Raw genomic sequence first — 27,647 nt, forward strand, 5'->3', positions numbered from 1 at the left:
GAAGAAGAGAGGGGTGTTCCGAGAGTGTCCTGGTCAACATTTGTTCCTCAACCAAAATCACGAAAACTGATTATCTTGTCGATATCTCATTGATATGTGGGATTTGTTATACACAAATTAGCTGCTGCGTTTCCTACAATATAACAGCGACTACATTTCAAACATGTTGACGGTAACGCACTTTGGGACGTCGAGAGTTTGTGACAGTCACTGTCAAAATACAAGGATTCTCCGTTAGCCGATGGCGAAATTGGGAAATACCATTTGGCGGAGATGCCAAAATCGCGGCAGGCACCGATTTGATCCCAAATCGCAATTGTCCATCACCTTGTTAGAGCTGAAAATATTCACACGAAGGCAGGAGGATGAGTAAAGAAGCAGTATATTATATCAGAATTCTGGGAGAAAGGCCTGAGGCTCCGCAGCCTTTCTGACAGCGCTCTTTCTCACTTGAGCTAAGGCTAACACGGGTTAACATACAGATTCAAGGGGCGGAATTAGTTGTATTCTCATTTACATACAATCAATCAGCTATATTCGCGTCACAATTCAGTTGACATGCAGTCAATCAATTTTCTTAGCATCCCAGTTATCACATATATGGAGTGTTGTCTTACCCGCCCCTAACTTCATACAGAAGTCATTCAAAACTAACACAAGGATATGTCCTGTCTACAGCTGGGGACCTTGATCTATTATGGCTACACTGCATTCCTTGTTCTGTGAAGCTGTTATCAGCAGCTGTTGAGCTGTTTTGATGTGGTGTATATGGATTTCAGTAAAGCGTTTGATAAGGTTCCCCACGGTAGGCTATTGCAGAAAAGAGGCATGGGATTCGGGGTGATTTAGCAGTTTGGATCAGAAATTGGCTCGCTGATAGAAGACAAAGGGTGGTGGTTGATGGGAAATGTTCAGCCTGGAGTTCAGTTACTAGTGGTGTACAACAAGGATCTGTTTTGGGGCCGTTGCTGTTTGTCATTTTTATAAATGACCTGGAGGAGGGCGTAGAAGGATGGGTGAGTAAATTTGCAGATGACACTAAAGTCGGTGGAGTTGTGGACAGTGCAGAAGGATGTTACAAGTTAATGAGGGACACAGATAAGCTGCAGAGCTGGGCTGACAGGTGGCAAAATGGAGTTTAATACAGAAAAGTGTGAGGTGATTCATTTTGGAAGGAATAACAGGAAGACAGTGTACTGGGCTAATGGTAAGATGCTTGGTAGTGTGGATGAGCAGAGAGATCTCGGTGTCCATGTACATAGATCCCTGAAAGTTGCCACTCGGGTTGAGAGGGTTGTAAAGAAGGTGTACGGTGTGTTAGCTTTTATTGGCAGAGGGATTGAGTTTCGGAGCCATGAGGTCATGTTGCAGTTGTACACACCTCTGGTGCGGCCGCATTTGGAGTATTGCGTGCAGTTCTGGTCGCCGCATTGTAGGAAGGATGTGGAAGCATTGGAAAGGGTGCAGAGGAGATTTACAAGGATGTTGCCTGGTATGGAGGGAAGATCTTACGAGGAAAGGCTGAAGGACTTGAGGCTGTTTTCGTTAGAGAGAAGAAGGTTAAGAGGTGACTTAATTGAGGCATACAAGATGATCAGAGGATTAGATAGGGTGGACATTGAGAGCCTTTTTCTTCGGATGGTAATGTCCAGCGCGAAGGGACATAGCTTTAAATTGAGGGGAGATAGATATAGGACAGATGTCAGAGGTAGATTCTTTATTCAGAGAGTAGTAACGGTGTGGAATGCCCTGCCTGCAACAGTAGTGGACTTGCCAGCACTAAACGCATTCAAATGGTCATTGGATAGGCATATGGACGATAAGGGAATAGTGTAGATGGGCTTTAGAGGTGTTTCGCAGGTCGGCGCAACATCGAGGGCCGAAGGGCCTGTACTGCGCTGTAATGTTCTATGTTCTACTCCCTATAAGTACCCACGCTTGGTTCTCGTGAGGTAGTTTACAGTTTGTTAACTTATTGTTCAGGAAAATGGCTAGTTCGGCCATTTTGTATCTTTAGTATTGCTTTAATAGCTAACAGCCGTTTTGTGTCCTTTCTGATATTAACCAGCATTCAGAATTTTGGTGAAGGCAGGAGATGTTGACCAGGGGAACACCACTGATCTTCAGGGTGGCAATTTCTATCTGAAAGGCAGGATTTCCCTCGATATTGCACTGGGACTTAACTTCGATGTATGTTGTATCTGAAGGTGGTGACTTGGGAACAAAGGCATTGAATAATGGCTGGCACTTAATAATCTTTATTATTGTCACAAATAGGCTTATATTAACACTGTAATGAAGTTACTGTGAAAATCCCCTAGTCGCCACATTCCGGTGCCTGCTCGGGTACACTGAGGGAGAATTCAGAATGTTCAATTCACCTTACAGCATGTCTTTCAGGACTTGTGGGAGGAAACTGGAGCGGCCGGAGGAAACCCACGCAGACACAGGGAGAGCGTGCAGACTCTGCACAGACAGTGAACAGTTAGAATACAAAACCCAGGTGTTATGTATCGACCATCCAACCAATCAGAACAGAAATCACTAAAGCTAATACTGTAGAGCCTGACCCAGGCGATGATTTCCCAATTAGCAGATGGGAAAGATTCTGGAGTCTGCCTCAAATTTGATTAACAAGGATTGACTTTAACCTAGAGATGACTGACAAAAGTTTAAAGTGCCGACTATACCCTCCAATCCTAGTTACCCTGCTGAGTTGGTGATACCCAATTCCTTCATCTCTAGTCTGGGCTTTATTCATTGAGATATTATTTAGCATTTAACAAATATCTGCTCCTTCTGATACAGTGACAGGATCTTTGATGAGTTATGCAGTGACACGTATGGAGACGCAGAAGTGCTCAAACCTGTGGGTTTACCTTGAGACTGGAGCAATGCCACCCAACCCTGATAAAGGTAAGGCTACCTAGGAAGATAGCAGGCGAATGAAAATGTGCTCAATCTTTGAAAGTGCAATATACCCTTGTGGCAGCACGGTAGCATTGTGGATAGCACAATCGCTTCACAGCTCCAGGGTCCCTGGTTCGATTCCGGCTTGGGTCGTTGTCTGTGTGGAGTCTGCACATCCTCCCCGTGTGTGCGTGGGTTTCCTCCGGGTGCTCCGGTTTCCTCCCACAGTCCAAAGATGTGCAGGTTAGGTGGATTGGCCATGATAAATTGCCCTTGGTGTCCAAAATTGCCCTTAGTGGTGGATGGGGTACTGGGTTATGGGGACAGGGTGAAGGTGTTAACCTTGAGTAGGGTGCTCTTTCCAAGAGCCGGTGCAGAATCGATGGGCCAAATGGCCTCCTTCTGCACTGTAAATTCTATGTAATACCCGCAGGGAGGAGGAGCAGAGCAATTCAATTGATTGCTGAATTTTAAAAGAAAAGGGGTTTTCACCAAAAGGGAATCTGAAAGAGACTTGGGCGATACCTTGGGGGAAACACTGGCTTTACACCTCTGTCGTGTGTGTTTCAGACAAGGGAGAGAGAAACCGAGCAACGACAGACTTCCAGTTTAATGTCATTTAGTTTTGGCAAAGCTTATGGAAACATTAGAAGTATCAGCTAATCAAAGAGTCAGTGTTGATGTGGGAATAAGGGCCGTTATGTCTGACTAATCTGATGGAATGTTTTTGATTTCACATTCGATAGATTAGGAATGTTATTCATGTGGACTTTGAAAGTGCACTTGATAAGGATTTTCACAAGAGATTTCCGGAATGCAAAACTTTTGGAATTTACTATGTTTGAATAGTGTCCATTGAATTCCAAAGAACAAAGAAAGAAAAATTACAGCACAGGAACAGGCACCCACTACTCTCTGCGTAAAGAACTTTCCATGCATATCTCCCTTAAACTTTTCCCCTCTCACCTTGAACTCGTGACCCCTAGTAATTGAGTCCCCCACTCTGGGCGAAAAAGCAGATGACACTAAAGTCGGTGGAGTCTATACCGCTCATGATTTTGTAGACCTCAATGAGGTCCCCCATCAACCTCCGCCTTTCTGATGAAAATAATCCTAATCTACTCAACCTCTCTTCGTAGCTAGCGTCCTCCATACCAGGCAACATCCTGGTGAACCTCCTCTGCACCTTCTCCAAAGCATCCACATCCTTTTGGTAATGTGGCGACCAGAACTGCACGCAGTATTCCAAAGCATGCCGTATGCCTTCTTGACCACTCTTATCGACCTGCGCAGCCACCTTCAGGGTACAATGGACCTGATCACCCAGATCTCTCTCTACATCAATTTTCCCCAGGGCTTTTCTATTTACCGTATAGTTTGCTCTTGAATTGCATCTTCCAAAATGCATCACCTCGCATTTGCCCGGATTGAACTCCATCTGCCATTTCTCCGCCCAACTCTCCAATCTATCTATATTTTGCTGTATTCTCTGACAGTCCCCTTCATTATCTGTTACTCCACCAATCTTAGTGTCATCTGCAAACTTGCTAATCAGACCACCTATACCTTCCTCCAGATCATTTATGTATATCACAAGCAACAGTGGTCCCAGCACGGATCCCTGTGGAACACCACTGGTCACAGTTCTCCATTTTGAGAAACTCCCTTCCACTACTACTCTCTGTCTCCTGTTGTCCAGCCAGTTCTTTATCCATCTAGCTAGTACCCCCGCCGGATGACATGAGACTTCACTTTTTCCATCAACCTACCATGGGGAACCTTATCAAATGCCTTACTGAAGTCCATGCAGATGACATCTACAGCCCTGCCCTCATCAATCAACTTTGCCAATTCCTCAAAGAATTCTATTAAGTTGGTAAGACATGACCTTCCCTGCACAAAACCATGTTGCCTATCACTGATAAGGCCATTTTCTTGCAAATGGAAATATATCCTATCCCTCAGTATCTTCTCCAGCAGCTTCCCTACCACTGATGTCAGGCTCACCGGTCTATAATTACCTGGATTATCCCTGCTACCCTTCTTAAACAAGGGGACAACATTAACAATTCTCCAGGCCTCTGGTACCTCACCCATGTTCAAGAATGCTGCAAAGATATCTGTTAAGGCCCCAGCTATTTCCTCTCTCACTTCCCTCAGTAACCTGGGATAGATCCCATCCGGACCTGGGGACTTGTCCCCCTTAATGCCTTTCAGAATACCCAACACATCCTCCCTCCTTATACCGACTTGACCTAGAGTAATCAAACATCTATCCCTGACCTCAACATCCGTCATGTCCCTCTCCTCGGTGAATACCGATGCAAAGTACTCGTTAAGAATCTCACCCATTTTCTCTGACTCCACGCATAACTTTCCTCCTTTGTCCTTGAGTAGGGCCAACACTTTCTCTAGTTACCTTCTTGCTCCTTATATATGGATAAAAGGCTTTGGGATTTTCCTTAACCCTGTTTGCTAAAGATATTGCATGACTCCTTTTAGCCCTCTTGATTCCTCATCGTAGATTGATCCTACATTCCCGATATTCTTCCAAAGCTTCATCTGTCTTCAGTCGCCTAGACCTTATGTATGCTTCCTTTTTCCTCTTAGCTCGTCTCACAATTTCACCTCTCATCCATGGTTCCCTAATCTTGCCATTTCTACCCCTCATTTTCACAGGGACATGTCTGCCCTGCACTCTAATCAACCTCTCTTTAAAAGCCTCCCACATATCAAACGTGGATTTACCTTCAAACAGCTGCTCCCAATCCACATTCCCCAGCTCCTGCCGAATTTTAGTATAGTTGGCCTTCCCCCAATTTAGCACTCTTCCTTTAGGACCAATCTTGTCTTTGTCCATGAGTATTCTAAAACTTATGGAATTGTGATCACTATTCTCAAAGTAATCCCCGACTGAAACTTCAACCACCTGGCTGGGCTCATTCCCCAATACCACGTCCAGTATGGCCCCTTCCCGAGTTGGACTATTTACATACTGCTCTAGAAAACTCTCCTGGATGCTCCTTACAAATTCTGCTCTATCTAGACCTCTGACACTAAGTGTATCCCAGTCAATGTTGGGGAAATTAAAATCTATTGCCACCACCCTGTTGCTCCTACATCTTTCCATAATCTGTTTACATATTTGTACCTCTATCTCACGCTCGCTGTTGGGAGGTCTGTAATACAGCCCAACATTGTTACCGCACCCTTCCTGTTTCTGAGCTCTGCCCAGATCGCCTCACTGCTCGAGTCCTTCATAGTGCCCTCCTTCAGCACAGCTGTGATATCCTCTCTGACCAGTAATGCAACTCCTCCACCCCATTTATCCCGCCTGAAGCATCGATATCCTGGGATATTTAGTTGCCAATCATGCCCTTCCCTCAAGTCTCAGTAATAACAATAACATCGTACTCCCAGGTACTAATCCAAGCCCTACGTTCATCTGCCTTACCTACTACACTTCTTACATTAAAACAAATGCACCCCAGACCACCAGTCCCTTTGCGTTCATCATCTGCTCCCTGCCTACTCTTCCCCTTAGTCACGCTGACTTCATGATCTAGTTCCTTATAGGCTTTAGTTACTACCTCCTTACTGTCCACTAACCTCCTCATTTGGCTCCCATCCCCCTGCCACATTAGTTTAAACCCTCCCAAACAGCGTTAGCAAAAGCACCCCCAAGGACATTGGTTCCAGTCCGGCCCAGGTGTAGACCATCCAATTTGTAGTAGCCCCACCTCCCCCAGAACCGGTCCCAATGTCCCAAAAATCTGAACCCTTCCCTCCTGCACCATCTCTCAAGCCACGCATTCATCCTGCCTATTCTTTCATTTCTACTCTGACTACCACGTGGCACTGGTAGCAATCCTGAGATTACTACCTTTGAGGTCCGACTTTTTAACTTGGCTCCTAACTCCCTAAATTCTGCTTTAGGACCTCATCCTGTTTTTTTTACCTATTTCATTGGTGCCTATATGCACCACGACAACTGGCTGTTCACCCTCCCCCTTCAGAATGTTCTGTAGCCGATCTGAGACATCCCTGACCCGTGCACCTGGGAGGCAACATACCATTCGGGAGTCTGGTTTTCGACCACAGAACTGCCTATCTACTCCCCTGACAATTGAATCCCCTATTATAATAGCCCTTCCACTCTTTTACCCGCCCTTGCGTGCAGCAGAGCTAGCCACGGTGCCATGAACCTGGCTACTGCTGCCTTCCCCTGCTGAGCCATCTCCCCCACAGAATCCAAAACAGTATACCTGTTTTGGAGGGAGATGACCACAGGGGACACCTGCACTGCCTTCCTGCTTTTTCTCTGCCTTTTGGTCACCCATTCCCTTTCTCCCTCAGCAATCCTAATCTGCAATGTGACCAGTTCGCTGAACGTGCTATCCACGACCTCAGCATCGCGGATGTTCCGAAGTGAGTCCATGCGCAGCTCCAGCATAGAGCCACGTCCCTCCACGCCCCCCTCCCCCAACGCCCCCCTCCCCCATTGCCCTGCCCTACCCCACAGCTGAAGGCGGAGTTACCATGCACTGAACCTCCATTTGTTTCTAACTCGCTCTTGAGATGTAGATTGGATTGGATTGGATTTGTTTATTGTCACGTGTACCGAGGTACAGTGAAAAGTATTTTTCTGCAAGCAGCTCAACAGATCATTCAGTACTTGGGAAGAAAAGGGAATTAAACAAAATACAAGAAAATACATAATAGGGCAACACAAGATATACAATGTAACTGCATAAGCATTGGCATCGGATGAAGCATACAGGGTGTAGTGTTAATGAGGTCAGTCAATAAGAGGGTCATTTAGGAGTCTGGTGACAGTGGGGAAGAAGCTGTTTTTGAGTCTGTTCGTGCGTGTTCTCAGACTTCTGTATCTCCTGCCCGATGGAAGAAGTTGGAAAAGTGAGTAAGCCGGGTGGGAGGGATCCTTGATTATGCTGCCTGCTTTCCCCCGGCAGCGGGAGGTGTAGATGGAGTCAATGGATGGGAGGCAGGAGGCAGCCCGATAGGATGCTTTCTATAGTGCATCTGTAAATAGCATTTCCCATTGAGTACACAACCATCTCTGAGCTTAATAAGGCACTTAATTAGTTCATGTTGTTTTAGTGTTGGAGCTGCAGCAAAGCCCACATGAATAACATTCCTAATCTATGTACGAGTTAATGCATTGATTTTGTCGACCTGATTACAGAATGGAAGTTGTCAAAAATTGATAAATGCCACTGTGACAGTAAAGGATGGTGTTTTGAGATTCTGTTTGTGGCAAATTATTGAGGCAGAGCAGCTGAAGCTTAATTCTTATTTAACCCTGTGCTGTATCTGCCTGGGAGTGTTTGATGGGGATAGTGTAGAAGGAGTTTTACTCTGGATCTAACCCCGTGCTGTATTTGTCCTGGGAGTGTTTGATGGGGATAGTGTAGAAGGAGTTTTACTCTGTATCTAGCCCCGAGCTGTATCTGTCCTGGGAGTGTGTCATGTGAGAGTACCTTTAAGAAATGAGTCTTGAAGAAATGGGTGTTTATTACTGCAGTGATGTCAGAGTGTGGGTGGAGCTGGGCTGTCTGTCAGCTTTTAGTTTCACTTTGAGGAAAGCTTGGGTGTGTCTGTTTTTTGGTTTCATTTCCGTGTTGGAGCTGCAGTCAGCCAGCGAAGGTGTAATATTCTCTCTGCCATGTAAAGACTATCTCTTGATCATTTGGTGAATTCAGAGTGATAACTGTTCTCAGTAGAGAATTTAAACCTGCTGTGCTTCTGTTAAAAGGTGTTTTGTCTTACGGATGTTAAAAGGAAAGTTTAAGGATTAATTAGAGTGTTGTATTCTTTGGGGGTGTGTATTTGAATTGATGGCTGCTATCGATTGATGTATGTTTTAAAAAGATTAACTGAGTTCATAGAATAAATATTGTTTTGCTTTTAAAAATACTGTTAAATTTCTGCTGCACCATACCTGTAGAGTAGGCCCTGTGATCACCCTTCACACAATCTATTCAAAGTTGTGGGTCAGGTGAACTCCATGATACACTTTGGGGTTCTCTAAACCCCATAATAGATGGGGGACGGTGTAGAGGGGTTTTACATAAGTAAGGAGTCAGGAGGGCTAAAAGGGGTCACGAAACGCCATTGGCAAATAGGGTTGAGGAAAATCTCAAGGCTTTTTACACGTACATAAAAAGCAAGAGAGTAGCCAGGGAAAGGGTTGGCCCACTGAAGGATAGGGCAGGGAATCTATGTGTGGAGCCAGAGGAAATGGGCGAGGTACTAAATGAATACTTTGCATCAGTATTCACCAAAGAGAAGGAATTGGTGGATGTTGAGTCTGGAGAAGGGCGTGTTGATAGCCCTGGGTCACATTGAGATCCAAAAAGACGAGGTGCTGGGCGTCTTGAAAAATATTACGGTAGATAAGTCCCCAGGGCCCTGATGGAATCCACCCCAGAATACTGAAGGAGGCTGGAGAGGACATTGCTGAGGCCTTGACAGAAATCTTTGGATTCTCACTGTCTTCAGGCGATGTCCCGGAGGACTGGAGAATAGCCAATGTTCTTCCTTTGTTTAAGAAGGGTAGCAAGGATAATCCAGGGAACTACAGGCCGCTGAGCCTTACGTCAGTGGTAGGAAAATACTGAAGAGAATTCTTCGAGACAGGATCTACTCCCATTTGGAAGCAAATGGACGTATTAGCGAGAGGCCGCACAGTTTTGTGAAGGGGAGGTCTTGTCTCACTAACTTGATTAGAGTTTTTCAAAGAGGTCACAAAGGTGATTGATGCAGGTAGGGCAGTGGATGTTGTCCATATGGCAGACTGGTACAAAAGGTGAAGTCACACAGGATCAGGGGTGAGTTGGCAAGATGGATACAGAACTGGCTAGGTCATAGAAGGCAGAGAGTAGCAATGGAAGGGGGCTTCTCTGATTGGAGGGCTGTGACTAGTGGTGTTCCGCAGGGATCAGTGCTGGGACCTTTGCTGTTCAGATTATATATAAATGATTAGGAGGAAAATGTAACTGGTCTGATTAGTAAGTTTGCAGACGACACAAAGGTTGGTGGAATTGCGGATAGCGATGAGGACTGTCGGAGGATACAGCAGGATTTAGATCGTTTGAAGACTTGGGCGGAGAGATGGCAGATGGAGTTTAATCCAGACAAATGTGAGATAATGCATTTTGGAAGGTCTAATGCAGGTAGGTGAATGGTAGAACCCTCAAGAGTATTGACAGTCAGGGAGATCTTGGTGTACAGGTCCACAGGTCACTGAAAGGGGCAACACAGGTGGAGAAGGTAGTCAAGATTTTTTTGGGCAGCACGGTAGCATTGTGGATAGCACAATCGCTTCACAGCTCCAGGTTCGATTCCGGCTTGGGTCACTGTCAGTGCGGAGTCTGCACATCCTCCCCGTGTGTGCGTGGGTTTCCTCCGGGTGCTCCGGATTCCTCCCACAGTCACAAAGATGTGCAGGTTAGGTAGAGTGGCCATGATAAATTGCCCTTAGTGTACAAAATTGCCCTTAGTGTTGGGTGGGGTTACTGGGTTATGGGGATAGGGTGGAGGTGTTGACCTTGGGTAGGGTGCTCTTTCAAGAGCCGGTGCAGAATCGATGGGCCGAATGGCCTCCTTCTGCACTGTAAATTCTATGATTCTATGAAGAAGGCATACGGCATGCTTGCCTTCACTGGCCAGGGCATTGAGTATAAGAATTGGCAAGTCATGTTGCAGCTGTATAGAACCTTAGTTAGGCCACACTTGGAGTATAGTGTTCAATTGTGGTCGCCACACTACCAGAAGAATGTGGAGGCTTTAGAGATGGTGCAGAAGAGATTTACCAGGATGTTGCCTGGTATGGAGGGCATTAGCTATGAGGAGCGGTTGAATAAACTTGGTTTGTTCTCACTGGAACGACAGAGGTTGAGGGGCGACCTGATAGAGATCTACAAAATTATGAGGGGCATAGACAGAGTGGATAGTCAGAGACTTTTCCCAGGGTAGAGGGGTCAATTACTAGGGACATAGGTTTAAAGTGCGAGGGGCAAGGTTTCGAGGAAATGTACGAGGCAAGTTTTTTTTTTAAAATAATTTTTATTCAAATTTTCACATGTGGACATGGTTTGCTGGGCTCCCTGAACACCTAATACACCTGTCCTCGGTCCCAAAAAAACGGCTCATCCTTGTCCCGGTCATATGAGCCCGATGCAGCACCTTAAACTGTATGAGGAGTTCACCCTTTCTAGGGCATCCGCCCACGTCCCCTACTCAATCTCCTCACCCAGCTCCTCCTCCCATTTATCTTTCAGCTCCTCCACCGAGGCCTCGTCTACCTCCTGCATCACCTGGTACACATCCGAGATCCTCCCCTCTCCAACCCATACCCCCGAAAGCACCCTGTCCTGGACCCCACGTGGCGGCAGCAGGACAGACCCCGCCACCTGCCGCCTGACGAACGCCCTTAGTTGCATGTACCTAAAGGTGTTCCCCGGGAGGAGCCTGAACTTCCCTTCCAGCTCACCCAGGATCGCAAACTTCCCGTCTATGAACAGGTCCCCCAGCCTCCTGACACCTGCCCTGTGCCAACTCAGGAACCCGCCATCAATTCTCCCCGGAACAAACCGGTGGTTTCCCCATATCGTGGACCCCATCGAGGCCCCCCTCCCCCCTGTGCCACCTCCATTGCCCCCAAATCTTGAGGGTAGCCACCACCACCGGGCTCGTGGTATACCTCGTTGGAGGGAGCGGCAGCGGCGCTGTTGCCAGCGCTTCCAGGCTCGTACCCACACAGGATGCCATCTCCATCCTCTTCCATGCCGCCCCCTCCCCGTCCATTACCCACTTACGCACCATCGCTGCGTTGGCAGCCCAATAATACCCACAGAGGTTGGGCAATGCCAGCCCCTCCCCCATCCATGCCCCGCTCCAAGACGCTCCACGACCCTTGGAGTCCCGTGTGCCCACACAAACCCCGTAATGCTCCTGTTAGCCCGCCTGAAAAAGGCCTTCGGGATAAGGATGGGGAGGCACTGGAACAGGAACAGAAACCTTGGGAGCACTGTCATCTTGACGGACTGCACCCTGCCCGCCAGCGACAGAGGCAATATGTCCCATCTTTTAAACTCCTCCTCCATTTGCTCCACCAGCCTAGTGAGGTTAAGTTTGTGTAGGGCCCCCCAGCTCCTGGCCACCTGAACCCCCAAGTATCTGAAGCTCCTCTCCGCCCTTTTCAGTGGGAGCCTCCCAATCCCCCCTCCTGGTCCCCCGGGTGTACCACAAACAGCTCGCTTTTCCCAAAGTTAAGCTTATACCCTGAGAATATACCACCGGCATTCCCCCCACCGGGTCCGCCACATACAACAATAGGTCATCCGCATAGAGTGACACTCAGTGCTCCTCCCCACCCCGGACCAGCCCCCTCCAATCCCCCGACTCCCTCAGCGCCATAGCCAGGGGTTCAATTGCCAGCGCAAAAAGTAGGGGGGACAGGGGACACCCCTGCCTCGTCCCTCGGTATAGTCGAAAATACTCCGACCTCCTCTTATTCGTGGCCATACTCGCCATCGGGGCCTCATACAACAGCCTCACCCAACTGACAAACCCCTCCCCAAACCCAAATCTTTCCAGCACCTCCCACAAGTACCCCCACTCGACCCTATCAAAGGCCTTCTCCGCATCTAGCGCCCCCACTATCTCCGCCTCCCCTTCCACCGCCGGCATCATAATAACGTTCAAGAGCCTCCGTATATTAGTGTTCAGCTGCCTCCCCTTCACAAACCCCGTTTGATCCTCGTGGATAACCTGCGGCACACAATCTTCTATCCTCGTGGCTAAGATCTTTGCCAACAGCTTAGCGTCCACATTCGGGAGTGAGATCGGCCTGTATGACCCACACTGCAGGAGATCCTTGTCTCGCTTAAGGATCAAGGAGGTCAGCGCCCGAGACATCGTCAGGGGCAAAGCCCCCCCCTCCCTCGCCTCGTTGAAGGCCCTAACCAACAGGGGGCCCAGCAGGTCTGCATACGCCTTGTAAAATTCAACCGGGAACCCATCCGGCCCCGGCGCCTTCCCCGATTGCATGTTCCCTATCCCATTAACCAGCTCCTCAAGCTCAACTGGTGCCCCCAGACCCTCCACCCGTCCCTCCTCCACCCTCGGGAATCTCAGCCGGTCCAAAAAGCGCCCCATCCCCCCCTTCTCCGCCAGAGGTTCGGACCGATATAGTCTCTCATAAAAGTCCCTGAAGACCCCATTGATGTCTATCCCCCTCCGCACCACATTTCCTCCCTGATCCTTAACACCACCAATCTCCCTAGCCACATCCCGCTTACCGAGCTGGTGTGCCAGCATCCTAATCGCCTTCTCCCCATATTCGTAAACCGCACCCTGAGCCTTTCTCCATTGAGCCTCTGCCTTTCTGGTGGTCAACAAGTCGAACTCAGCACGAAGGCTGCGCCGCTCCCTCAGCAAAACCTCCTGTCCACCTTCACCATCTCCCCCACCAATCTCTCCCTTTCTCTCAGCTCCCCTCTCTCCCTGTGGGCCCGAATGGAGATCAACTCCCCCCGAACGACCGCCTTCAGCGCTTCCCAGACCGTCCCCACTCGGACCTCCCCATTATCGTTGGTCTCCAGGTACCTCTCGATGTATCCTCGAACCTGCCCCCTCATATCCTCGTCCGCCAGCAACCCCACCTCCAAGCGCCACAACGGGCGCTGGTCTCTCTCCTCCCCCAGCTCGAGGTCCACCCAATGCGGGGCATGGTCAGAAATGGCTATCGCCGAGTACTCAGCGTCTACTACCCCCGCAATCAGCGCCCTACTCAAAACAAAGAAGTCGATCCGGGAGTAGGCCTTATGCACATGGGAGAAGTATGAAAATTCCCTGGCCCTTGGCCTCGCGAACCTCCATGGATCCACCCCTCCCATCTGGTCCATAAACCCCCTCAGCACTTTAGCCGCCGCAGGCCTCCTACCCGTCCTGGAACTGGATTGATCCAGTGGCAGATCCAGCACCGTGTTGAAATCCCCCCCCCCCATTATCAGGCCCCCCACCTCTAAATCTGGAATCCGGCCCAACATGCGCCACATGAAACCCGCATCATCCCAATTCGGGGCCTGTACACTGACCAGCACCACCAGCTCCCCTTGCAGCTTGCCGCTCACCACCACGTACCTCCCGCCGCTGTCTGCCACCACACTCGACGCCTCAAACGACACCCTCTTCACCACCAGGATCGCCACCCCCCGGTTTTTTGCATCCAGCCCTGAATGAAACACTTGGCCCACCCACCCCTTCCTCAACCTGACCTGATCTGCCACCTTCAGGTGCGTCTCCTGAAGCATAGCCACGTCCGCCTTCAGCCCCGTCAGGTGCGCGAACATGCGGGACCATTTGACCGGCCCATTCAGTCCCCTCACATTCCAGGTGATCAGCCGGATCGGAGGGCCACCTGCCCCCCTCCTCCGTCGACTAGCCATCACCATTCCGTAATGCACCACGTGTCCGCACCCCCCGCTCAGCCCGTTCCCCACAGCGATAGACCGCCATCCTGATCCCCTCTTCACGCTCCAGCTCCTTCTTGGCCATTCCAGAATGGTATCTCCCACCTCTCCCCCCCCCCCCCCCCTCTTCTCTTTCCCCCCCCCCCCCCCCCCCCCCCCCCCCCCCCCCCCCCAGCTAGGGCCCCCCTAGCTGCGTAACTCCGTTCATTGTACTTCGGTAAGTCAGCCGACTCCTGCTGACCCCGGCTGCTCCCGCCACCCCAATTACCCTCCCCAGTTTCCCCCAACCATTCCCCCAATGCCGACCCCGCCCCCTGCGTCTCCAGCGCGGGAGAGAGGCCCGCGCCCCCCATCCCAAGCCCCGCCCCCCGACCCAAAACGCGGGAAGACAGGCACATGACCCAACAGGGCCGCCAACCCCACCCTAACCCGCAACCAGTGTAATAATAAAAATCCCAACATGATATGATAAAACACCCAAGTAAACAGATAACAGTCCCGAAAAGCAGAAAAGAAAAGGCAAGACAGCAAAAAAAAACATCGTCCAATAGAACCAAAAAGAGCAAAAGGATATCAAGGAGGACAAAGCCTCCGGGCTGCGTACAACGTTCCCCAGTCCTCAGTTCAAGTCCAGCTTCTCTGCCTGGACAAAAGTCCAGGCCTCCTTCGGGGAGTCAAAATAAAGTTGGCGGTCTTTATAAGTGACCCACAGGCGTGCTGGTTGTAACAGACCAAACTTGACCCCCTTCTTGTGGAGCACTGCCTTCGCCCGGTTAAACCCAGCCCTTCTCTTCGCCACCTCCGCACTCCAGTCCTGGTAAATCCTGATCTCCGTATTCTCACACTCTCCCTCTTCGCCCAACGAAGCACACACTCACGGTCGACCCAGCGTTGAAAGCGGACCAGCACCGCCCTGGGTGGCTCGTTCGGCCTGGGCTTCCGCAGCCGCACCCGATGGGCACCCTACAGCTCCAGGGGTCCCCGGAACGACCCCGCGCCCATCAGCGAGTTCAGCATCAGGACCACGTAGGCCCCCAAATCCGAACCTACCAGCCCCTCCGGGAGGCACAAAATCCGCAGATTCTTCCGGCGGGAGCGGTTCTCTATCTCCTCCATCCTTGCCAACCATTTCTTGTGAAGCGCCTCGTGCGACTCCACCTTCACCGCCAGGCCGAGGAGTTTGTCCTCGTTCTTCGAAGCCTTTTGCTGCAGCTCCCGAATCTCTGCAGCCTGAGCCGTCTGAGTCGCCCCGAGCCTGTCCAGCGATGCCCTCAACGGCTCCAGGATCTCAGCTTTTAGTTCCTGGAAGGAGCGCAGCAGCAGCTCCTGCTGCTCCCTCGCCCACTGCTGCCACGCTGCCGGTTCCCCGCCCGCCGCCATCTTGTCCTTTTTGCCTCGCACCTTCTTCTGCTGCAAAGTTGATTTTCTGGTCGCTCCACTTCTAGTCCAGCCCATCCACCGGCCGCCAAGCGCCGAGGCTGCGTTCCCACCTGGGGAAAAATCAAATCAGCGCCGTTGCGGGCCCTTAAAAGAGCCCTTGGTGAGATATTTTCCAGTTGTTCCCTTTGCTGGTAGAATCCAGCTTTCACAAGGGTTCTCAGGTCAGCTTGAGGCCTCTAACACAGCCCTCCCCCCACCTGCCTGCTGAATAGGCTTTTGTCTTTCTGCTGCAGCCCCAGCCAAATCCTACACTGTTTCTGCGGGACTGGAAACCAAGAAACATATCATTCCTGGGGGGGAAATACTCCTCCGACATTTCACCTATACTTTTTCATAAAAATCCGACTCCATATTGCTTAAAAAAGAGCTCTTTTCTGTGATCTTAGCAGGAGCTGCCGTGTGTGTGACCACTCACTCCATGGTGCACACCGGAAGTCCACGAGGCAACTTTTTTTACACAGAGGGTAGTGGGTGCCTGAAACTCGCTGCCAGAGTACAAAATCCTTTGTATCAGTATTCACCAGCATTCACCAGGGAGATGTTGAGGTCGGGGATAGGTGTGTGAACACTCTTGAAAACGTCAATATATCAAAGAAAGAAGTGTTGAGTATCCTAAATTGCATCAAGGTAGTCAAGTCCCCAGGGCCCGATGAGATCTATCCCAGGTTAATGCAGGAAGCAAGGGAAGAAATAGCTGGGGCCTTAACAGGTATCGTCACATCCTCTTTGACCACAGGCGAGGTTCCAGAGGACTGGAGAATAGCCAATGTTGTTCTCTTGTTTTGAAAGGAAGCAAGGATAATCTAGCAAATTATAGGCCGGTGAGCCTGACATCAGTGGTGGAGAAGCTTTTGGAAAACATACTGAGGGACAGGATTTGGAGGAAAATGGACGAGTTAGTGACAGGCAGCATGGTTTTGTCTGGGGAAGGTCAAGTCTCACCAACTTGAATAAGTTTTTTGAAGAGGTGACAAAGAAAATCGATGAAGGAAGGGATGTGGATGTAGTTTATATGGACTTTAATAAGGCGTTAACATACCATCTTGCAGTATCTTTTATGGCCACAGAAACACCTGTCTGTTCCCCTTACAATTTAATTCCCTACCACTATAGCCCTGCCGTTCTTCTACAGCAGACCCACTTGTGGTGCCCTGAACTTGGTTGTCACCGGTTTCCCCTAAACACTCATCTCCCCCAACAGTATCCAAAATGGTAGATCTGTTAGAAAAAGAGATTGGCCACAAGGGACACCTGCCTTCCTCACTCATGCCCCTTCTGCTTGTTAAATCCTCACCTGCGGTGTAACCACCTCACTGAACGTGCTATCCGAGACACAGTTTATTCAACCTCTCCACTCGGCAACACCCTCGACCAGGCAACATCCTGGTGAACCTTAGAACATAGAACATAGAACATAGAACGATACAGCGCAGTACAGGCCCTTCGGCCCTCGATGTTGCACCGACATGGAAAAAATCTAAAGGCCATCTAACCTACACTATGCCCTTATCATCCATATGCTTATCCAATAAATTTTTAAATGCCCTCAATGTTGGCATGTTCACTACTGTTGCAGGTAGGGCATTCCACGGCCTCACCACTCTTTGCGTAAAAAACCCACCTCTGACCTCTGTCCTATATCTATTACCCTTCAATTTAAGGCTATGTCCCCTGGTGCTACCCACCTCCATCCGCGGGAGAAGGCTCTCTCTGTCCACCCTATCTAACCCTCTGATCATTTTGTATGCCTCTATTAAGTCACCTCTTAACCTTCTTCTCTCTAACGAAAACAACCTCAAGTCCATCAGCCTTTCCTCATAAGATTTTCCCTCCATACCAGGCAACATCCTGGTAAATCTCCTCTGCACCCGTTCCAAAGCTTCCACGTCCTTCCTATAATGAGGCGACCAGAACTGTACGCAATACTCCAAATGCGGCCGTACTAGAGTTTTGTACAACTGCAACATGACCTCATGGCTCCGGAACTCAATCCCTCTACCAATAAAGGCCAACACACCATAGGCCTTCTTCACAACCCTATCAACCTGGGTGGCAACTTTCAGGGATCTATGTACATGGACACCGAGATCCCTCTGCTCATCCACACTACCAAGAATTTTACCATTAGCCAAATATTCCGCATTTCTGTTATTCTTTCCAAAGCTGCAGTCTCTCCAAAGCTTCCACGTCCTTCTGATAATGTGGTGACCTGAACTGCACACGTTTCGGAGCTGGAGCTGAGGGTGGATTCTCTGTGAAGCATCTAGTAGCTGCAGTTGGATACACTTTCTGCATAGTCACCAGGGAAAACTGAAGATTCCATGATTTGCCACATAGCACAGGAGGAGCCTATCACGGTGTAAGCACTCCTGCCGCGACTGCCCTTAAGCCCTTTATTTACTCCCTTTTTAACAAATATCGGATACTATTTACTTTACTTTCCTACCCGACATTGTATCACATTGCTTTTTTTTAGAAATTATTTTATTGAGGCATTTATAATTTTAACACTTTTCAACAACAACATCCAACAGAGACAGAGCCCACAATGAAATAACCCCCATGAACACAAACCCCAACCAACATGCCTTATAAAAACACACTTCCCAGCCCTCCTGCCATTGGTTGAATACATAGAACATACAGTGCAGAAGGAGGCCATTCAGCCCATCGAGTCTGCACCGACCCACTTAAACCCTCACTTCCACCCTATCCCCCTAACCGAATAACCCCTGCTAACCCTTTTGGTCACGAAGGGCAATTAATCACGGCCAATCCACCTAACCCGCACGTCTTTGGACTGTGGGAGGAAACCGGAGCACCCGGAGGAAACCCACGTAGACACGGGGAGAACATACAGACTCTGCACAGACAGTGATCCAGCGGGGAATCGAACCTGGGACCCTGGAGCTGTGAAGCCACAGTGCTACCCACTTGTGCTACCATGCTGCCCATAATTTCCTCCCCTTATTCGTCACTTATATCACATTATTATAATGACCCTGATTTTCATTTATTTGTCTTGTTTCTCAGTTAATCCCTGTCTTCAATATTAATAATAATTCCAGTTCAATTGCTAATAGGCATTAGACATTGTGTCACAGTGGGCGGTGGCACACGGTGGTACTGCTGCCTCATAGCGCCAGGGACCCAGGTTCAATTCCGGTCCTGGGTGACTATATGGAGCTTGTACGCTCTCCCCGTGTCTGCGTGGGTTTACTCCGGGTGCTCTGGTTTCCTCCACAATCCAAAGATTTGCAGGTTATGTGGATTGGCCATGCTAAATTGCCCCTTGATGCACAGGTTAGCTTATGGGATAGGGTGGGGGAGTGGACCTGGGTAGAGTTCTCTTTTGCAGGGCCAGTACCGACTTGATAGGCTGAATGGCCTCCTTCAACACTGTAGGGATTCTATGGTTCAAGATATACCAACCAACACCCCTGGAACAAGAACATAGAACATAGAACAGTACAGCACAGAACAGGCCCTTCGGCCCTCGATGTTGTGCCGAGCAATGATCACCCTACTCAAACCCACGTATCCACCCTATACCCGTAACCCAACAACTCCCCCCCTTAACCTTACTATTAGGACACTACGGGCAATTTAGCATGGCCAATCCACCTAACCCGCACATCTTTGGACTGTGGGAGGAAACCGGAGCACCCGGAGGAAACCCATGCACACACGGGGAGGACGTGCAGACTCCACACAGACAGTGACCCAGCCGGGAATCAAACTGGGACCCTGGAGCTGTGAAGCATTTATGCTAACCACCATGCTACCGTGCTGCCCCTTATGCCCGTGCATAAGAACATATACATGCAAGATGAAAATTTTGATAGGATGTCTCTTTTGCAGCAATAGTTCTGCACGACTAAGCAATTATTAATATTCCAATTTAACTAGTCTGATTGATTCTCCTGAGTCAGAAGGACGGGATGCTCACCCCCACCCTGTTTGGAAACCTGGCATCTCTCACTTTCAGCATTTCCCTTCAACACCAACCACCTTCACCCAACACTCACTTTATTCCAGAGGCTGTTCCCTTGGGACAACCCCAAGCTCCCACCCAAGCTCCTGTTCCCGCCTGAGAGTTTCAAGCAGGAGAGGGACCTGTCAAAGGCTGTTGAGACCCGGGAGTTAATACAGAGTGGAATGATGGAGAAATGGAGCATTTATTAATTGAACAAGTTCACATCCTGTTTAACTCAACTTCCACAAGTTAGTGAAATTTCCCAAAAGAACTGAATTATTCCGAATTGAACCTTCAAACCAGAAAAGAGAATCAAGTCTGCCTTCCAATGAGGAATAAGGTCTAGGTCTTCTCATGAAAACTCTTCAGGCAGTTTTTTACACTGAATTGCTTTTTCCCCAACTCATGTTGAATGCTGCAACTCCTGGGAAGGGATTAATTTTTAAAAAGCCTACTGCAGATAGGGGAGTCCAAAACTAGACGGCAGAGGTTTGAGGGGAGAGATACAAAAGGGACCACAGGGGCAGTTTTTCCGTCAGAGGGTGTGAGTGACGGGAATGAGTAGAGGCGGGTACAATTTTTAAAAAAATAAATTGAGAGTACCCAATTCATTTTTTGCAATTAAGGGGCAATTTAGTGTGGCCAATCCACCTGGACTGCACATCTTTTGGGTTATGCTGGTTTAGCTCACTCAGCTAAATCGCTGGCTTATAAAGCAGACCAAGCAGGCCAGCAGCATGGTTCGATTCCCGTACCAGCCTCCCCGGACAGGCGCCGGAATGTGGCGACTAGGGGCTTTTCACAGTAACTTCATTGAAGCCTACTCGTGACAATAAGCGATTTTCATTTCATTTCATTTTATGCGGGTGAAACCCACGCTAACACGGGGAGAATGTGCAAACTCCACAGGGACAGTGACCCAGGGCCGGGATCGAACCTGGGACCTCGGCGCCGTGAGGCAGCAGTGCTAACTATTGCGCCACCGTGCTGCCCCGACTCATTCAGAAAGTTAGGGGCATGGGATACAGGGAAATTTGGCTGTCTGGATACAGAATTGGCTGGCCGAAAGAAGACAGCGAGTGGCAGTGGATGGAAAGTATGCCGCCTGGAGGTCGGTGACCAGTGGTGTCACGCAGGGATCTGTTCTGGGACCTCTGCTCTTTGTGGTTTTTATCAATGACTTGGATGAGGAAGTGGAAGGCTGGATTAGTAAGTTGGCCAAAGACACGAAGATTGGTGGAGTTGTAGATAGTGTTGAGGGTTGTTGCAGGTTACAGCAGGGCATTGACAGGATGCAGAGCTGGGCTGAGACTTGGCAGATGGAGTTCAACCTTGATAAATGTGAACTTATTCATTTTGGAAGGTCAAATTTGAATGCTGAATACAGGGCTAAAGGCAGGATTCTCGGAAGTGTGGAGGAACAGAGGGATCTTGGGATCCACGTACATAGATCCCTCAAAGTTGCCAACCAGGTTGTTAGGGTTGTTAAGAAGGCTTATGGTGCGTTGGCTTTCATTAACAGGGGGATTGAGTTTAAGAGCCGCGAGGTTTTGCTGCAGCTTTATAGAACCCTAGTTAGACCACATTTGGAATATTGTGTACAGTTCTGGTTTCCTCATTATAGGAAGGATGTGGATGCTTTGGAGAGGGTACAGAGGAGATATACCAGGATGTATTATGAAGAAAAGTTGAGGGAGCTAGGGCTTTTCTCACTGGAGTGAAGAATGATGGGTGTGGCCAGAACCAGGGGCCACAGCCTGAGGATTCAGGGTAAACCATTTTGGACAGAGATAAGGATACACTTCTTCAGACAAAGAGTGGTGAGCCTGTGGAATTCATTACCACAGGAAGTAGTTGATGCTGAAACTTTGAATATATTCGAGAGATGGCTGGATATAGGACTTGGGGAGAATGGGATCAAAGGCTATGGGGAGAAAGCAGGATTAGGCTATTGAGTTGGATGACTAGCCATGATCATGATGAATGGCGGAGCAGGCTTGAAGGGCCAAAAGGCTCCTGCTCCTATCTTCTATGTATATAAAATAATTTAAACTAATGTGGCAGGGGGATGGGAACCGATGCAGGAAGTTGGAAGGTAGGGACAGAAGCAAAAGGAAGTAAGGGGAAAAGTGCAAGGCAGAGAAGACATAGTCAAAAATCAAAAAGGGCGACAGTACAAGGTACAGTGACTGAGGGGAGCTCAGTGATACTAAAAGGACTAAAACTGGAGATGTTAAGATTCAAAACAGAGGTAAAAAAACCAACATAAGTGTACTTTACCTGAATGCTCGTAGTATTCGGAATAAAATAAATGAGTTGATGGCACAAATCATCGTGAATGACTATGATTTCGTGGCCATTACTGAAACATGGTTAAAGGATGGTCACGACTGGGAGTTAACTATCCGAGGGTATCAAACTATTCGGAAGGACAGAGTGGATGGTAAGGGAGGTGGTGTTGCTCTGTTATTTAAGGATGACATCCGGGCAATAGTAAGGGATGACATCGGTGCTATGGAGGATGAGGTTGAATCCATTTGGGTGGAAATCAGGAATAGTAAGGCGAAAAAGTCACTGATAGGAGTAGTCTATCGGCCACCAAATAGTAACGTTATGGTGGGGCAGGCAATAAACAAAGAAATAACTGATGCATGTAGAAATGGTACAGCAGTTATCATGGGGGATTTTAATTTACATGTCGATTGGTTTAACCAGGTCGGTCAAGGCAACCTTGAGGAGGAGTTTATAGAATGTATCCGCGATAGTTTCCTAGAACAGTATGTAATGGAACCTACGAGGGACAAGCGGTCCTAGATCTTGTCCTGTGTAATGAGACAGGATTGATTCATGATCTCATAGTTAGGGATCCTCTCGGAAGGAGCGATCACAATATGGTGGAATTTAAAATACAGATGGAGGGTGAGAAAGTAAAATCAAATACTAGTGTTTTGTGTTTAAACAAAGGAGATTACAATGGGATGAGAGAAGAACTAGCTAAGGTAGACTGGGAGCAAAGACTTTATGGTGGAAGAGTTGAGGAACAGTGGAGAACCTTCCAAGCGATTTTTCACAGTGCTCAGCAAAGGTGTATACCAACAAAAAGGAAGGACGGTAGAAAGAGGGAAAATCGACCGTGGATATCTAAGGAAATAAGGGAGAGTATCAAATTGAAGGAAAAAGCATATAAAGTGGCAAAGATTGGTGGGAGACTAGAGGACTGGGAAATCTTTAGGGGGCAACAGAAAGCTACTAAAAAAGCTATAAAGAAGAGTAAGATAGAGTATGAGAGTAAACTTGCTCAGAATATAAAAACAGACAGCAAAAGTTTTTACAAAAACAAAAAAGAGTGGCTAAGGTAAATATTGGTCCTTTAGAGGATGAGAAGGGAGTTTTAATAATGGGAGATGAGGAAATGGCTGAGGAACTGAACAGGTTTTTTGGGTCGGTCTTCACAGTGGAAGACACAAATAAAATGCCAGCGACTGATAGGAATGAGGTTATGACAGGTGAGGACCTTGAGAGGATTGTTATCACTAAGGAGTTAGTGATGGGCAAGCGAATGGGGCTAAAGGTAGACAAGTCTCCTGGCCCTGATGGAATGCATCCCAGAGTGCTAAAAGAAATGGCTAGGGAAATTGCAGATGCACTAATGATGATTTACCAAAATTCACTAGGCTCTAGGGTGGTCCCGGTGGATTGGAAATTAGCAAACGTGACGCCACTGTTTAAAAAAGGAGGTAGGCAGAGAGCAGGAAATTATAGGCCAGTGAGCTTAACTTCGGTAGTAGGGAAGATGCTGGAATCTATCATCAAGGAAGAAATAGCGAGGCATCTGGATAGAAATTGTCCCATTGGGCAGACGCAGCATGGGTTCATAAAGGGCAGGTTGTGCCTAACTAAATTAGTGGAATTTTTTGAGGACATTACCAGTGCAGTAGATAACGGGGAGCCAATGGATGTGGTATATCTGGATTTCCAGAAAGCCTTTGACAAGGTGCCACACAAAAGGTTGCTGCATAAGATAAAGATGCATGGCATTAAGGGTAAAGTAGTAGCATGGATAGAGGATTGGTTAATTAATAGAAAGCAAAGAGTGGGGATTAATGGGTGTTTCTCTGGTTGGCAATCAGTAGCTAGTAGTGTCCCTCAGGGATCCGTGTTGGGCCCACAATTGTTCACAATTTACATAGATGATTTGGAGTTGGGGACCAAGGGCAATGTGTCCAAGTTTGCAGATGACACTAAGATGAGTGGTAAAGTGAAAAGTGCAGAGGATACTGGAAGTCTGCAGAGGGATTTGGATAGGTTAAGTGAATGGGCTAGGGTCTGGCAGATGGAATACAATGTTGACAAATGTGAGGTTATCCATTTTGGTAGGAATAACAGCAAACGGGATTATTATTTAAATGATAAAATATTAAAGCATGCCGCTGTGCAGAGAGACCTGGGTGTGCTAGTGCATGAGTCACAGAAAGTTGGTCTACAGGTGCAACAGGTGATTAAGAAGGCAAATGGAATTTTGTCCTTCATTGCTAGAGGGATGGAGTTTAAGACTAGAGAGGTTATGTTGCAATTGTATAAGGTGTTAGTGAGGCCACACCTGGAGTATTGTGTTCAGTTTTGGTCTCCTTACTTGAGAAAGGACGTACTTGCGCTGGAGGGTGTGCAGAGGAGATTCACTAGGTTAATCCCAGATCTGAAGGGGCTGGATTATGAGGAGAGGTTGAGTAGACTGGGACTGTACTCGTTGGAATTTAGAAGGATGAGGGGGGATCTTATAGAAACATTTAAAATTATGAAGGGAATAGATAGGATAGATGCGGGCAGGTTGTTTCCACTTGCGGGTGATAGCAGAACTAGGGGACATAGCCTCAAAATAAGGGGAAGTAGATTTAGGACTGAGTTTAGGAGGAACTTCTTCACCCAAAGGGTTGTGAATCTATGGAATTCCTTGCCCAGTGAAGGAGTTGAGGCTCCTTCATTACATGCTTTTAAGGTAAATATAGATAGTTTTTTGAAGAATAAAGGGATTAAGGGTTATGGTGTTCGGGCCGGAAAGTGGAGCTGAGTCCACAAAAGATCAGCCATGATCTCATTGAATGGCGGAGCAGGCTCGAGGGGCCAGATGGCCTACTCCTGCTCCTAGTTCTTATGTTCTTATATATCTATGAAGGGCCTGGACTGTGCTGGACTGTTCTATGTTCTGAAGTACTCATTAAGGATTTCGCCCAGTTCCTGTGGTTCCACGCATAACTTCCCTCCTTTGTCCCTAAGTGGGCCTACTCTTTCTCTTGCTCCCATCTTGCACCTATATACATAAAAATCCTTGGGATTCTCCTTAAGACATTTCATAGCCCTTTTTAGCTCTCCTAATTCCACGTTTAAGTTTCTTCATACTTTGACTGTACTCCTTAAGGGCTTCGTCAGTTTTTAGATGCCTAGACCTTTGTAAGCTTCCCTTTGACTAAGCTTACAATTTTCCTTGTCGTCCATGGTTTCCGAATCCTGCCAGTTCTATCCTTAAGTTTTGCAGGGATATGCCTCTTGCACTTCAATCACAGAATTTACAGTGCAGAAGGAGGTCATTCAGCCCATCGAATCTGCACTGGCCCTTGGAAAGAGCAACCTACGTAAGCCCATACCTCCACCCTATCCCCGTAACCCAGTAATGCCACCTAACCTTTTTGGACACTGAGGGCAATTTAGCATGGCCACTCCACCTAACCTGCACAGCATCAGACTATATTATTATTTAATAATATGAACATGAATATCTGTGAATAATTTTTATTGTCACAAGCAATGAAGTTACTGTGAAAAGCCCCTAGTCACCACATACCAGCGCCTCTTTGGATACACAGAGGGAGAATTCAGAATGTCCAATTCACCTAACAGCACGTCTTTCGGGACTTGTGGGAGGACACCAGAACACCGGAGGAAACCCACGCACACATGGGGAGGATGTGCAGACTCCGCACAGACAGTGACCCAAGGCGGGAATTGAACCCGGGTCCCTGGCTGTAAAGCAACAGTGCTAACCACTGTGCACCAGCTGACGATTAACTGGTCTTTAAAAGCCTCCCATGTGTCAGAAGTGGATTTGTCCTCAAATAGCCGTTCCCAATTCACATTCCCTCGTTCCTGTCTAATTTGGATGTAATAGGTCCTTGCCCAATTAAGCACCCTCACCTGCGGGCCACTCTCTTCCTTATTTTTGGATATATTTGCCTTTATTAGCTGAGGCAAGAGCTTAAGAGCAGGGAGGTTATGCTGGAACTGTATGAAACATTGGTTAGGTCTCAGCTAGGACACTATGTGCAGTTCTGGAATCCACATTATAGGAGGGAGGTGACAGCACTGGAAAGGGTGTAGAGGAGATTTACCAGGATGTTGCTTTTGCGGAGAGTTTTGGTTATGAAGAGAGATTGGATAGACTTGGATTGTTTTCCTTGGAGCACAAGAGACTGTGGGGGTACATGATTGAAATGTTTAACATTATGAGGGGCATCGATAGAGCAGACTGGAAGAAACTTTTCCCCTTGGTGGAGGAGTCAATGACCGGGGGGCATAGATTTAAGGTCAGGGGCAGGAGGTTTAGAGGGGATTTGAGCAATAACTTTACCCAGAGGGTGGTGGGAGTCTGGAACTCGCTGCCTGAAAGGGTGTTGGAGTCAGAGACCCTCATAACATTTAAGAAGTATTTTAGATGAGCACTTGTGATGCCAGGGCTTACGGGCAATGGGCCAAGTGCTGGAAAGTGGGATCAAAATAGTTGGGTTGTTTTTGGTGAGCGCAGATGCAATGGGCCTTTTCTGTGCTGTAGATCGGAGTCTATTATTGCACTGAATATAATGGCTTTGAATTAAACTGAAGTTCAGTCCGATTGCTGATTTAAACTGAACAAAGGATGTGTTAGCTACGGATTGTGGCTGAATTGTATCTTGTCTGTGATTGGCTATTGTCTGTTTGCTTCTACATTGTGGGGCAATCGATTCAGCTGATAAAATGTGGGTGTGCCGTGGAATCGTTTGTCTCATTGAAGTGTGCGGTGTTACTGAGAAGGTTGTGAACCATTGCTGTATGGTTCTGTAATTCTATTCTGTTTGCAGGTACAAAGAATGAGAAGGTGGACTTGGCGGGAAACACTGATACTGGAGGGAAGAAAACTCAATATGGAGATGCCATGGATTAAACGCTGTGACGAGTCTGCTGTATTGCAGTTTATTCGAGCAACGGCAGGAGCAGAAACTGTTCCCTGTGCTGCACCAGTTTTCATCTCGCATTCGGTCCTGTTCTATTTGACCCTTCCCGAAGGTGTTGACTCATATTTTGATACATTAACTAGTCAAGGTTCAAAATACATAAAGGCCTTAGAAAATCCCCCCACCCCCCCAAAAACCTGGAAAGTTCAATGACAAAAGCAATTACAGTGGAAGGATTGAGAACCAGAGGGGCACAGATTTAACATAATTGGCAGCAGAATCAGCAGTGACCTGAGATAAAAACTATTTAACATGGGCTGGTTAGGATCTGGAATGCACTGCCAGAGAATTTGTCGGAGGCAGATTCAATTGTAGATTGCAAAGCAGAATTGGATCATGTGAAGAGGGCTATGGGGAAATGGGACAAAGTAAATGGTACTAGCAGAGAGAGCTAGCATGGACATGGTGGGCAAAATGCCCTCTCTGCTTCTATGATTCAAAACTACTTAGCTCTAATTTTCAGATCATATCTCCTCATGCCCTCACTGGAAAAGTAGTTTATCAACATCTAATCTACTAAATATTTTAATCTGCTTAAGCATGCCAATTAGATCACCTTTA

General features: G+C 47.9%; 1 protein-coding gene across 1 annotated transcript in view; it reads left to right on the forward strand.

The window, feature by feature from the left end:
• tmem141 (transmembrane protein 141) overlaps positions 1-27,031 on the forward strand; it is a 34,824-nt gene extending 7,793 nt beyond the window's left edge. Inside the window, exons 4-5 of the mRNA XM_038782429.1 lie at positions 2,809-2,916; positions 26,934-27,031. Coding sequence (XP_038638357.1) covers positions 2,809-2,916; positions 26,934-27,016 — 191 coding nt within the window. The 3' untranslated portion in view covers positions 27,017-27,031. The remainder of the gene's footprint in view (positions 1-2,808; positions 2,917-26,933) is intronic.
• The last annotated feature ends 616 nt before the right edge of the window (positions 27,032-27,647 follow it).

Source organism: Scyliorhinus canicula, chromosome 21, assembly GCF_902713615.1.
Source record: "Scyliorhinus canicula chromosome 21, sScyCan1.1, whole genome shotgun sequence".
NCBI lineage: Eukaryota > Metazoa > Chordata > Chondrichthyes > Carcharhiniformes > Scyliorhinidae > Scyliorhinus > Scyliorhinus canicula.